Source organism: Aythya marila, assembly GCF_965140915.1.
Source record: "Aythya marila genome assembly, chromosome: 1".
NCBI lineage: Eukaryota > Metazoa > Chordata > Aves > Anseriformes > Anatidae > Aythya > Aythya marila.
In genome coordinates this window covers 176238427-176250495 of record NC_139042.1, presented here as the reverse complement: position 1 = coordinate 176250495, position 12069 = coordinate 176238427, and the positions used below count along the sequence as shown (strand labels likewise).

Here is a 12069-nt window from a genome sequence, read left to right as displayed (position 1 = left end):
CCAGATCATCGATGAAGATACTGAAGAGAACTGGCCCCAGCACTGAGCCCTGCGGGACACCACTAGTGATCAGCCTGCAGCTGGATTTAACTCCATTCACCACTACTCTTTGGGTTTGGCCACCCAGTCAGTTTTTACTCAGCAAAGCGTACACTCATCCAAACCACGAGCAGTCAGTTTCCCAACAAAAATGCTGTGGGTGTAAGAAGCCTTTCTGAAGCATAGGTAGACCACATCCACAGTCTTTTCCTCATCCACTAAGCATGTCACCTTGCTGTAGGGGGAGATCAGGTTTGTCAAGCAGGACCTGCCCTTGATAAACCCATGCTGACTGGGCCTGACCGTCTGGTTGTCCTGTAAGTGCTGTGTGATCACACTCAAGCTAATCTGCTCCATGAGCTTCCCCAGAACCAAGGTCCAACTGAAAGGCCTGTAGGTCCCTGGATCCTCTTTCCAGCCCTTCTTGCAAACGGGCATCACATCTGCTAGCTGACTGGGACCTCTCCTGCTAGCCAAGACAACTGATAAATGAAGGAAAGCAGCTTGATGAGTGTTTCCACCAACTCCTTCATTACCTTTGGGTGGATCTCATCTGGCCACATCAATTCGTGTACATGTAAGTGGTGTAGCAGGTCACTGACCATTTCCTCATGGATTATAGGAACAGGAAGCAGAGCGAAACTCATCTTCTAGCTCAGGAGGCCGGGTACTCAGAGAACAACTGGTCCTTTGCTTCCACAGAAATTAAGTTAATTGAAAATGTAAAAAGAAAAAAAAAATCAATCCAAGTTTAAAGGGAACCTAATATATGTATACTACTGTTTAATTTTTATTTTAAATTTGACTTACTGGGTTCATGCTTTGCTCACCTGGGCAACTGGAGCAAATAACCTAGCTGTTATTTGTTCATAATTTCTTCTCTAACTTGTATAGATAAATTAATCGTGACAGAAGTTAAAAAAAATCAGAAGAGAACAGATATCTCTTTGGATCTTCTAGAGATTAGAAACATACACAAGGTTCCTTTTGAAAAATATGAGTTATGACATTACTTCTGAGTGTTTCTGTGCACAGGAAGAAGTGCTAAAGCTGATAGCGACAGAGCATCAGACATCTGAGATCTGTTCTAAGATCTGTGGTGAAAAGAAGTATCTTCCCCTTTCTTCATACTTGTACAAAAGAATCAAAACTTCTACATACTTCTACAAAAGAATCCACTTCCTACTAATAAGGAAAAAGCCATACCCTCACATTATAGTTCTCTGCAACTTACTTTAATACACAAAATGACTGGAGCTATTCTAAGTTCCATCCTTTTAGAAAGCAGAAAGGTGGGCAGGGAAGCTAGAATTATAATAATGACATCAGATATGACAACAGAAAAAGTGAAAATGCTAGTTACTCAAAAATAAAAATTTATTAAAAAAATAATTGGAGACAAATAGCTTATACGTTAGTTTACATTATATAGGAATACACCACTTAAGTGGGTCAAAAATAGTTTTATTTAGTTAATAAAACATGCTGTTAAAATTGCTTGATAGTTGTAGATATTGAAATTTGAAACAGAAAGTAGACAATGTAAAACAGCTTAAGACTACTAAATAATGGATGTTCTAGACATTCTCATGTGTTTGGATACCCCCTTATAAACAAGGCAGGAAAAAACAAAAGTCATTTCATTACACCATCTTTGCATACATATCATTTCTAAACAACCCATGTAGGCTCTTCTCTTTTTCTACCATTACGTTGCAGTTATTTCTTCTTCATGCTGTCTAGATGGGAAAAGAAGTTTCATTTGGAGGAGTAGAAGAAAGGTGACTGACTTCTCAGTCATCTGTTATGGAAATTTCCCAGTCAGAAGTGTGGAAACCTGGTATGGCTGGAACATGTTCAGTATAGACAGAAACCTGGTACAAATTGAAAAAGGCTGACACTTGTGCTTTCCAAACAGCAATTTTCTATATAGAGATCAACAAAATTTAGGTCACAAACATCAAAAGGCAATTCCTTTTTAGGAAAGTCTTGTTTTAAAAAAATTCCTTCTAAACCTCTTTTCTTAACCTTTCTAAATTTAATTCAAAAGTTTAAAAACAATTTTAAAAGGCTGGACATCGATGTCACTTTGGCTGAATTTTGGCAAAATTATAAATAACTGGAAGGATTTTCATAAGGTTTATACAATCTTATTAAAAGGCACAGGTACAAGTTCCGTAAATAAGGATGTTTCGGTATCATTAATGGACAGCTGGCATTTCATACCACCTACGAAGATAGCTAGGATTTTATAGGAATGAGAACACATCTTCAAATAGAACTCTTCTACCACGAGACTGTGACCCCCTTTAAATATAGATTTAATAATGGTAAGAAGTCAGAAAGAGAAATCAAACACTATGAAGATAGATTTATCTTAATTTAACTTGAATGTGCATGTTTACATTTTTCAATAAAACGTATCAGCATTAAATATTATAATAGAATAAAAATGGGATTTCTAAAGTTCTATAATTCATTTATTTAGTTAGTTATTTACTATGTTTGTAAAAAACAAGTTTCTAAAACTAGACAGAGATAAAGACTTGTAGACTAAATTTAAGTTTATACATTTGTATGTACATAACCTTAGAAACCAAGCACTGAAATACTTCAGAGTATAACTGGTTTCCTACCGTAGTACTTCATTTTTCCTGTCTTCATTATTACTGTCTCCAATGGTTTTCTCTGTAAATCTGATTTGTTTTTCAGGGTAGATCATTTTTCTAAACTTAATAGTGGTTATAGAATTACAAAGATACTCATATTCAAAAACAACAAATACTCTGGAGAGGTACTTATGGAAGCTACTCAGCACTTCGGTGTTTTTTGTTGTGTTTTTGTTTTTTTTTAAAGTTTTCTAAAATGTTTGTGTGAGTTACTTGGGAATGGAGAGTTGAGGGTGAGAGGCTTAAATTTATATATGTATACCAAGTCAATGGTTTATGGCAGTATTTTCTTGCTATTTATAAAATGCTAAGTAAATGTGTCTTGAAATAAGCACCAAGTAAAATTTTTTATTCTATGATAAATTCCGATATTAACCTTCTTGCTCTAATCCCATAAACTGAAATTTAACTGGAAAGGTTGCTGCTGATGTTCACGTTGCACTTTTTTTTTTTTTTCTAAAATAGTTCATTGGGTTTTAAGCAGTCTTCACGTGCATACACCATACTAAAATTTGACTCCAAACTGAAAGTTCCTGAAAAAATGCGGGGGGGGGGGGGAACACACAGGCCAAAGGAAAGAATTTGTAAACACAAACACAGTACAAGTGAAAAAAAGAAGCTGAAGACAGATTGATATAAAATCAGTATTTATGTAAAAAAATAATGTATTGCATGCTGTAAAATCAGACAATAACTGTATTCACCTTCACATGGATTTCTAGAGTTTCAGACTTCAAAAGATTATGTATAACATGGAAAAGAAACAGTAACTACATGCCCAGCAGACTTTCTGTTTACCATCATACAAATTTACACCCTGATCCAGCAGGGAGATTAGGAGCAGAATACAAACTCTGCTTACAATGGAGTGTGCTTCTGTACTGCTAAAGCATTCATCCAGCTCAGCTCACGTGGATCTGAGATTCAGAGCCAGTCTGCCTTTGGCAAAGAAACAGCCACAAAAATCAAACTTCTCAAATGTGGTTGGGATGAAGGTAAAAGTCAGTGAGTGGATCCTCCAAGGTTCACCACGCAGGAATCTGAAAACTAACTTTATGAAGCCTTCATCTCAGTTCATCCAAGTTCAGTTCAAGTATACTTTACAAATACATTTCATACCATGCATGTTTAAATATTTTACTGTAATGTTACAAGTCAGACTTTTCTTCATGCTTTTCTCTAAAAAGAAATTTGATTACATAAACAGAACATGTTTTTTCCACTAAGATATCTAAAGAAAGCCTAATCCTTATCTGTTATAAATCAGTATCACCTTATTGACATTAATGATACAGTCAAGGGTCTGGCCCAAAACTATTTTAAAGCCATGTTATTAAAAAATATGCAGGATTTATCTCAAAAAAAAAAAAAAAAAAAAAAAAAAAAAAAAAAAAAAAGAAAAAAAAACTATCTAATATACAATCTGATTAAACATCAGAACTTTTACTACAGTTCTTCAATTTTAGGTACTAAATACTCTGTAACAATCATCAAGTAATGATTCTTAGTATAAAAATACAACAGAAGCAGCTTTCCACCATTTTTTTCTACTTCCAAAACATCCTATAAAGCTGCAAAACCATTTAAGTTTTAAAAAGTATTGTAAGAAAATAACTTCATATTGAATAGTTGCTAAAATATAAACCCCCTCAACTCGAATATATCATTTGGGATAGATGGCTCAACAATACTAACACAAATGCTGTTATCATTTTTAAAGTATCTACAGATAGAGAAAACTAGTATCACATACTATCCATGTCTCAGAAAATCCTATTTATAGTGTGCAGTTTACATCTACAATAAGCAAAACAAGATTGTCAAAACAGGATTCCAACATGTAAGAGATGAACATAAAGGCACGCAGATTGTCAATGATTAATATCACATTTCTTTGAAAACAGAGTATTTTCTGCACTTGTAAACAACTTTGTGCTCACACCTTTAAAGTGAAGTTAGTGCTGCTGACTTGGTTATTGCTACATTCACAGTTTAACAGAATTTTAGACAATGAGGTACACTTCCAAACTGAGCCATCTTCACCTCTCCCTTGTTTGTTTGATCATTAGAGATAACTGAATTAAGCAGGCTGAAACTACTGACCTTAGAAGTCAGTAACACCCAAATCATCAGATCCAAGATAAACACTAGCAGTGATTAAACTTCAAAAGAGCCAAAAGTCACCTTTGCAGAAAAAGTCACTGTTCTTCATTACGTGAATATTTTCTTCATTTTTACATATGCTAGTAAACTCTTATCTGGGCACATTAAGAGCCGATTCAAGCCACGTTAGAACTGTTGCACCTTTTGACCAGTATGTTAATTCAGTCTCTTGATTTAAGAGCTTGCAGTTAGAATCACCTTCCCTTTGATCTTCTGACAGACAAGTCCCTTATGCTCTTCTTTAGCTGCTTTATGAAAACTTTGTATACTCTTCCACAGTACGTATGCATTGTTTTCTGTAACTCCAGTTCTAGGGGCCGCAACAGGGAATGAACTAGATCATCTCCAAATGTATACTGTAAAGATAAGAAACCATTTAAGTTAATAATAGAACACTGTCATTGTTCAATTAAAAGGCCTTTGAAGATCTTTTTTATTAGTTATTAAATGTTTTAAAGAACTCTTAGCTTCTGAAAACTATTTGAAAAATGATCTCTAAGGTATATGAGTATTCTCAAATGATTCCAATAACATGCCTAACAAGAGAACTTTTGTTTAAAATAGGCAAATGAATTCCATAAGCATGGAGGACATTTAAAATTACCTTTTTAAATTAAGAATTTTCAAATCCAAAATGATTTCTGGTTATTTCTTTGTTGACCAGCAACTTTCCTGAATGACTTAAAATCTAAGGAGTACAACTGTTATCAAATTATAATGAAACAACAGTATGACAAGCAAGTAGTACTACTGAAAGCAGAAAGTTTCATTAAATTGAATGATGGTCAAACACATAATATGTTTAACATGGACATGAAATGAAGTCATTAATACTATAGCACCATATTTTTTTAATAAAAAAAATGAAAAGCTAAACAGCATTTCAAAGTAACAATTTTGTTCATCTTATTACGACTGGATCAACAGTGTTCTACACGCTTTCTCTGACATATACATAAAGCAAATGGGACTATAAATATAAACAATTTTTTTTTGTTCCATTTTTGACAATGCTCAAAGGAAACAAAGAAATCTTATTTTCATGGAAACACATTCACTTCCCCTGCAATGTATTCTCAGACCCCCATAAGTACTTTTTCTCATTTTTATATCCATATGACAACACGTGATAAAGCACCATTAAAATATACTATTGATTTTTGAAGGTTATATGCACACAATAGCCTGCTACATTAAAATGTGCATCAGTGCTAAATTTTACAGCTCTTCAGTGAGTATACCAATGTAGTGATAAATAGTTTATTAGATGACTTATTTGCAGAAAAGTTGTTGCATTTACTATTTAAAGGAACAATAACATATTAATACACTGAATCTCTAGAAAAGGTGAAAAAAATCATAAAGAAGTATTTTCTACCATGCAAATCTTGCTACAATTAAATGTTAAAATGTTGCAGCAAGCATATAAAAAGGGAAGAAAAAGGGTTTCCTTTTCTATTTTTTTTAAATCTCCAGAAAAAATGAAGCTTAGGGCAATCTTCACATGCCTGTACAAACAGTTTGCTAAACATACTTAGTAAATGAATGCGAAAAAAAAGTTTTTCAAACATTACAGTTGCAGGCAACATTTTAGAATCCTAACCTAGATATAGGCCACACAATGTTTTAGATGATGTTAATCACAAGATGAACAAACTGGAGTTCTATCCAAACAGTAAACCACAAAATGGTGAAATGCTTAAAAAATACTTGAAAGAGAAAAAACATTTTGTTGCAAAGAAAGTGTCAACCAAACCAAGAAAGCACACGCAGCACTGCATAAAATACATACAAAATAACTCTGTACGAAGTAAAATGCTGGACATACTTACATTTTTTATTGCTTCATAGACAGCCCTAAAAGTTGGTTGTTTATCATCATGGTAAACACCTCTGTTTCCATGAAGAATAAATATACCTTCTTCTTCAGCTTCCTTACAATTGCTCCCATAAATGCAGTGGTCAGGCCGATAATTCCATTGGCAAGGAAAGACATACAGACTTTCTGTACAAAAAAAAAAAAACAAGAGAGAACTCCAGTAAGTATCCACTAAGTATCAAAATTGTTTCAGAAGATGCATTCATTTTTCCTATTTTTTTTTTGTTAATAGCGCTTCATGAATTTCTGTAATTGTTTTTAAAACTTAACAACAAACCAAGCTCTAACAAGCTTCAATTTTGCTTCTCAACTTAGAAAATGTTTTTTAGAGAAGAAAAAAAGTCTCTTGCATATTTGCACTGAAAAGTCTGCTAAAACTATTTTTCTGATTTTCTAGATGTCATGCGAAAGATCAGCTTTGTTATGCTAGACTTAAAATTAATGTGGATTTACCTGGATTGTGAAAAAACATAATGTTCAAGAGGTCCTGATCACCCCATGTTATGTTTAACTTGTACTTCTTCAGCAGAGGCATAAGAATTTCTCCCCACTGTAACCGGACTGTTGTCATGTCATTCTATTAAACAAAGAAAAACATTTACATATTTAAGATAACTATACCTATGAAGAAGGAAATGCCCAACAGAATTTGTAATTTGCTTTCCAAAGCTACAAATCTCAAATGTTTTATACATGTTGATATATATATATGTATGTATATATATGTGTATATATATATTTTATTTTATTTTTAATGACCACATGTAGGGAAAACACAGTTATGGACATTTCCAATACACTTTATTTCTCATTTCATTATCTTATGATAAGAAAAACTATACATACTCCCTAATATTCCATATTAAATTGTCATAAGATCTCCCTCTAAAACATCTTAAACTATTACTTCTAAGAAATAGCTTTTTGTTTTGTTGTTGTTGTTTTGTTTTGTTTTATACAGCAGTAGAATCTAACAGAAAACCAGATTTTAATAGATGTGTGCCAAGTAGATGGGCACTGTTTAAATCTCCACACTTCAGATTTCACACTTTCTCCATCTTTATCACAAACTAATAGCATACACAGGTTTTATAGCTGTCTTTAAAAGATTCATAATGATCAATATAAAGTTATTAAATAGTTCCAAATGCAGCTAAAAAGACTAGCTATAAAGCAAGGTATAAAACCACATACATCCTTCAAAAGTTTTGAAAGAATTTTCATTGAGTTTTTTTTTTTTAGTTACTGAACTTAAACTTCTAGAGCAAAGGCACAACTTTTCTCTTGCAAAAGGCAGCATGACTCTAAACCAACAGCTGTTGCTTATTTCCCAAATTGTTGATTAAGCAAAATCACAGCTCAAAGGAAAAGGTCTTCTAAGTCTTGGCTGAGGAGGTGCTACTTGGAGTGAGACAGCCTACGCTGAACTTTGCATTACCTCAAATAAATTATTATTTGTGGTATAAGAAGTTACATATTCTAAAGCTAATTTCGCATCTTTACACCACCTTTAAGCTCAGCTAGAACAAAAAGGGAACCAGGCTGCTCTCTCTATTTTCTACTTGAAATTGGAGATTGAGGATGGAATAACAATAGGTCTCAAAGGGAGAAGATTCTTGAACGAGTACAGGATTATAGCCATGATTCTTTTTAATCAAATCATAAAAAATAAATAAATAAATAGAACACACACAACAGAACTCCAGTATTGTTTGAAATTTGAATACAAAACCACTACATTACAAAACAGAAAAGACTACCCAGGATACAACATTTCCACTGACAAACTAGAAAGGAGAAACATTAGCGGTTCAGCTTTTAGCCTTTCCTCAAATCATTTCAGCCATGAAATATGAAGGGCTTTCAGAAATGAAGACTAAAAAAGAAATGCTATCAGATTTCAGACAGGAATTAATACAAAGAAAGATCTATAGGTTATATTAGAAGCCAAACAGAATGATATTATGGTCCCTTCTGCCCTTAAAAAATAATGAGTATGATTGCTTGCAAGTATTTGACAATACCAGGCAGAAGAAATACACAAGATAATTCTTCTCTAGCAAGAATTATCATTAGGCTCAGTGCAATGTGATTAAACAAAAGAAAACTCAGACCAAATACCAGGCTACAACCCTTCAAAAGCAAATCAATTAGACTGAAGCACAGTGATTAGTCCCTCACATGGACTTTGCCGTCCATGGAATATTGACCCAAGGTTTGTACTTGTACTCAATGCTAAGAATCAAGAACCGTGAGCTAATTTAATTCCATTAGCAGAATAACTATGATAAGAATATAAAGAAGCAAAAAAAGAAGTTTTAGAGCAACCCATAATATTACTTAATGTTGTTAAAACCATTAATTCATACGATTTTCATTTAGCTTGTATAGTTTTAATAGCAGTGAAATGCAGAGTATATCCCGAGGAGATAAAAAGGAGGTAAGAGCATATATCACATCGCCAGACATCTAGCAGCAATACTACTTGACAAATATTGTTATTAGAGATAAGAATTAGAAATTCTAATGTTTCAATAACCTTTGCATAAATAGAAAATAATTAAATATTAATTTATTAACCCTGATGTGTAATGAAACCAGTGTAGGAATCACTGAGCAGGAGAAATTACTCGAACAGTTCTATGACCTCCTGTAAAATTCTGCTGTAACTTGGTAGTGAGGGCCGAGTGAGAAGGAGAATGCTCGAGCTTGACCAGAACTGATAACAGAATTACATTTCAAAAGTTACTCAAGTAAATATGAAATAAATAACTAGGATTATCCTTAAAGGATTTGAGAATATAAAACACATCTCCAACATCCAACAAATTAGAAACAAGGTTAGAGAGGTTTACCAAAAAAATTAAATCCTGTGGGACTCTGAGATACCATCAATCTGATACAGACAAGCTCTGTGAACCCTCCAAAAGTCAGCTTTTTGAGTGGAACAAAGCTTGTAAGAGCAGAACTACAAACAAAATATCCGTAAGAATGTTAAGATGATATCTTTGGTGTTTTTTTTTTATTATACACTTTGCTTTAATTAGTTTGATCATTACTGAATTCTGTCCCAAAAGACTTATGCCTGGATAAGCCTGAAGTCAGAAGAGCTTTACATTTTGTCTGTAACAACTTAAGGTCATCTTCCTCTTAATGCTTGTAGGAGAATATAAAGTTGAGGAAACATACTCAGATCATACAGTAACATCTAAAGAAACTAAGTGCAGTTCCACAAACCATTGACCAATTTATTATCATAAATGCCATATGAGAGCAAGTTCCCTTCCTTCCTGTTCTTGTGTTAACACAGTAGTGCCTAATACTTGATTATTTATTATTGATTTATTTTGGTGAGAGCACTGATTTACTTAACTAAACCAGCAGAAGGAATTCTTTACTCACCCGTTAGCAAATTTAGTTGGATCATGGAAGGGTCCAACAAACAACAGAGGTAAGGACAAAGCAAGCAAGAAAAGCAGTGAAAAACTGCTGAAAAGTGATGGCAACCTTCCTTCTAGAAGGAATTAGCTTCTGTGGCTTACCACATTTCTCAGAACTATAGCCTTAAGCAATACTGAGTGGTCACAAAAATTGTATATAATGGCTTAGGTCTTATTGACTCTCTGCTTTTGTCTAAACATACCCACAGACCTCTCCTTTGTACACACTACCTGGAGTTATTCTGTCTGGGGCTTGTTTGCTCTTGTAAGACCTCATTTCTTTCTTTGGGTGCCTACTATCACACTAAGTATAGCAACACCCATGTTTCCGTATGAATTTGATAAAGGTCACAACTCTCTTTTCACACAGCCTCACTCATCTAGGGCTTTTTGTTAAAACACCATACCACCTCTGCAGCATTTGCCATATCCCTTCCAGTTTAAAAGCATCTATATCTACAGAACAGTTCAGTTGGAAGGGACCTTCAAAGATCATTGAGTCCAACTGCCTGACCACTTCAGGGCTAACCAAAAGTTAAAGCCCATTATTGAGGGCATTGACCAAATGTATCTTGAACAATGACAGGTTTGGGGCATTAAGCACCCCACTAGGAAGCCTGTTCCAGTGTTTGACCACCCTTAGAGTAAGAAAATTTGTCTTAGTATCTTGTCTGAACCTCCCCTGGAGCAGCCTTGTGCAGTTCCCATGTATCCATCACTAGGGAGCAGAGAGCAGCACCTCCCTCTGCACTTCACCTCCTCAGGAAGATGCAGAGAGCACGGAGGTTACCTCTCAGCCTCCTTTTCTCCAGACTTGACAACCCAACAGTCTTCAGCATCTCTTCACAACACATGCCTTCCAGACTTTTTACCAACTTTGCTGCCTTCTTCTGGACACTTTTAAGGACCTAAACATCCTTTTTATACTGTGGAGACCAGACCTGTACATAATATTCATGGTGAGGCCGCACTAACACTAAATACAGTGGGAGAATCACCTCTTTTGACTGGCTGAATATACTGTACTTAATGTACCCCAAAATGCAGTTTGCCCTCTTGGCTTCCAAGACACAGCTGCTGGCTGCTGCTACCACCAACCAGCACCACCAGGTCCTCTTCTGCAGAGCTCTCCAGCTGCTCTTCTCCCAGTCTGTGCCTGAGTCTAGCCTTGCTCTATCCCAGGTCATTTGCTCTTGCCAAATTACAAGTTACCCTTGTTAAATTTCATGCCACTGATGATTGCCCAATGCCCCAACCTATCTAGACCCCTATGCAACGCCCCTCATCCCTACAGAGAGTCAACAGCAGCTCCCATTTTGAATCATCTGCAAACCTGCTAATGGATGCATTCCACTTCTGCATCCAGATCATTGAGAAAAACATTCAACACAACTGACCCCAGAATTAAGCCCTGGGGAACACCGCTAGTGACAGGCCACCAGCAAGTTGTAGCACCATTCACTACAACCCTTTAAACTCTATCCTTGAGCCAGTTCATCGCCCAGCGGAGCATGAACCTGTTCAGCACACAGTTGGACAAGTTGTCCAGAAGGATGCTGTGAGGGACAATACCAAGGGCCTGACTGAAATCCAGAAGATTACATCCAAACATATATAAAGCCACTACACGTATAAAAATATAAAAAGTCACATGATACTACCTCTTCCATCTCCTAATTATTCTTGCATATTCCACATTTTATCACCTAACTGCTGCTTTGCAAAGATGACACCAGGTAGCCACAACACACCCGAAGCTTCTTTATCCAGTTTTAGTCTTATCTCCAGCTATACACTATGCCATGATCACGCTATATTCACACGTGTATGCACATGTATGTGTACACATGATTATATATACAGTGCCTCTATTTGTAGT

General features: G+C 35.1%; 1 protein-coding gene across 2 annotated transcripts in view; it reads right to left on the bottom strand.

Annotated features, from left to right (window-relative positions):
- Positions 1-1385: 1385 nt before the first annotated feature.
- Positions 1386-12069, bottom strand: part of GXYLT1 (glucoside xylosyltransferase 1) — a 31833-nt gene continuing 21149 nt past the window's right edge. For both annotated transcript variants that reach the window (XM_082780345.1, XM_082780346.1), the window contains 3 exons: positions 7204-7327; positions 6704-6876; positions 1386-5227 (listed from right to left, as the gene is read on the bottom strand). In XM_082780345.1, the coding sequence (XP_082636471.1) occupies positions 5066-5227; positions 6704-6876; positions 7204-7327 (459 nt within the window). In that variant the 3' untranslated portion in view covers positions 1386-5065. The remainder of the gene's footprint in view (positions 5228-6703; positions 6877-7203; positions 7328-12069) is intronic.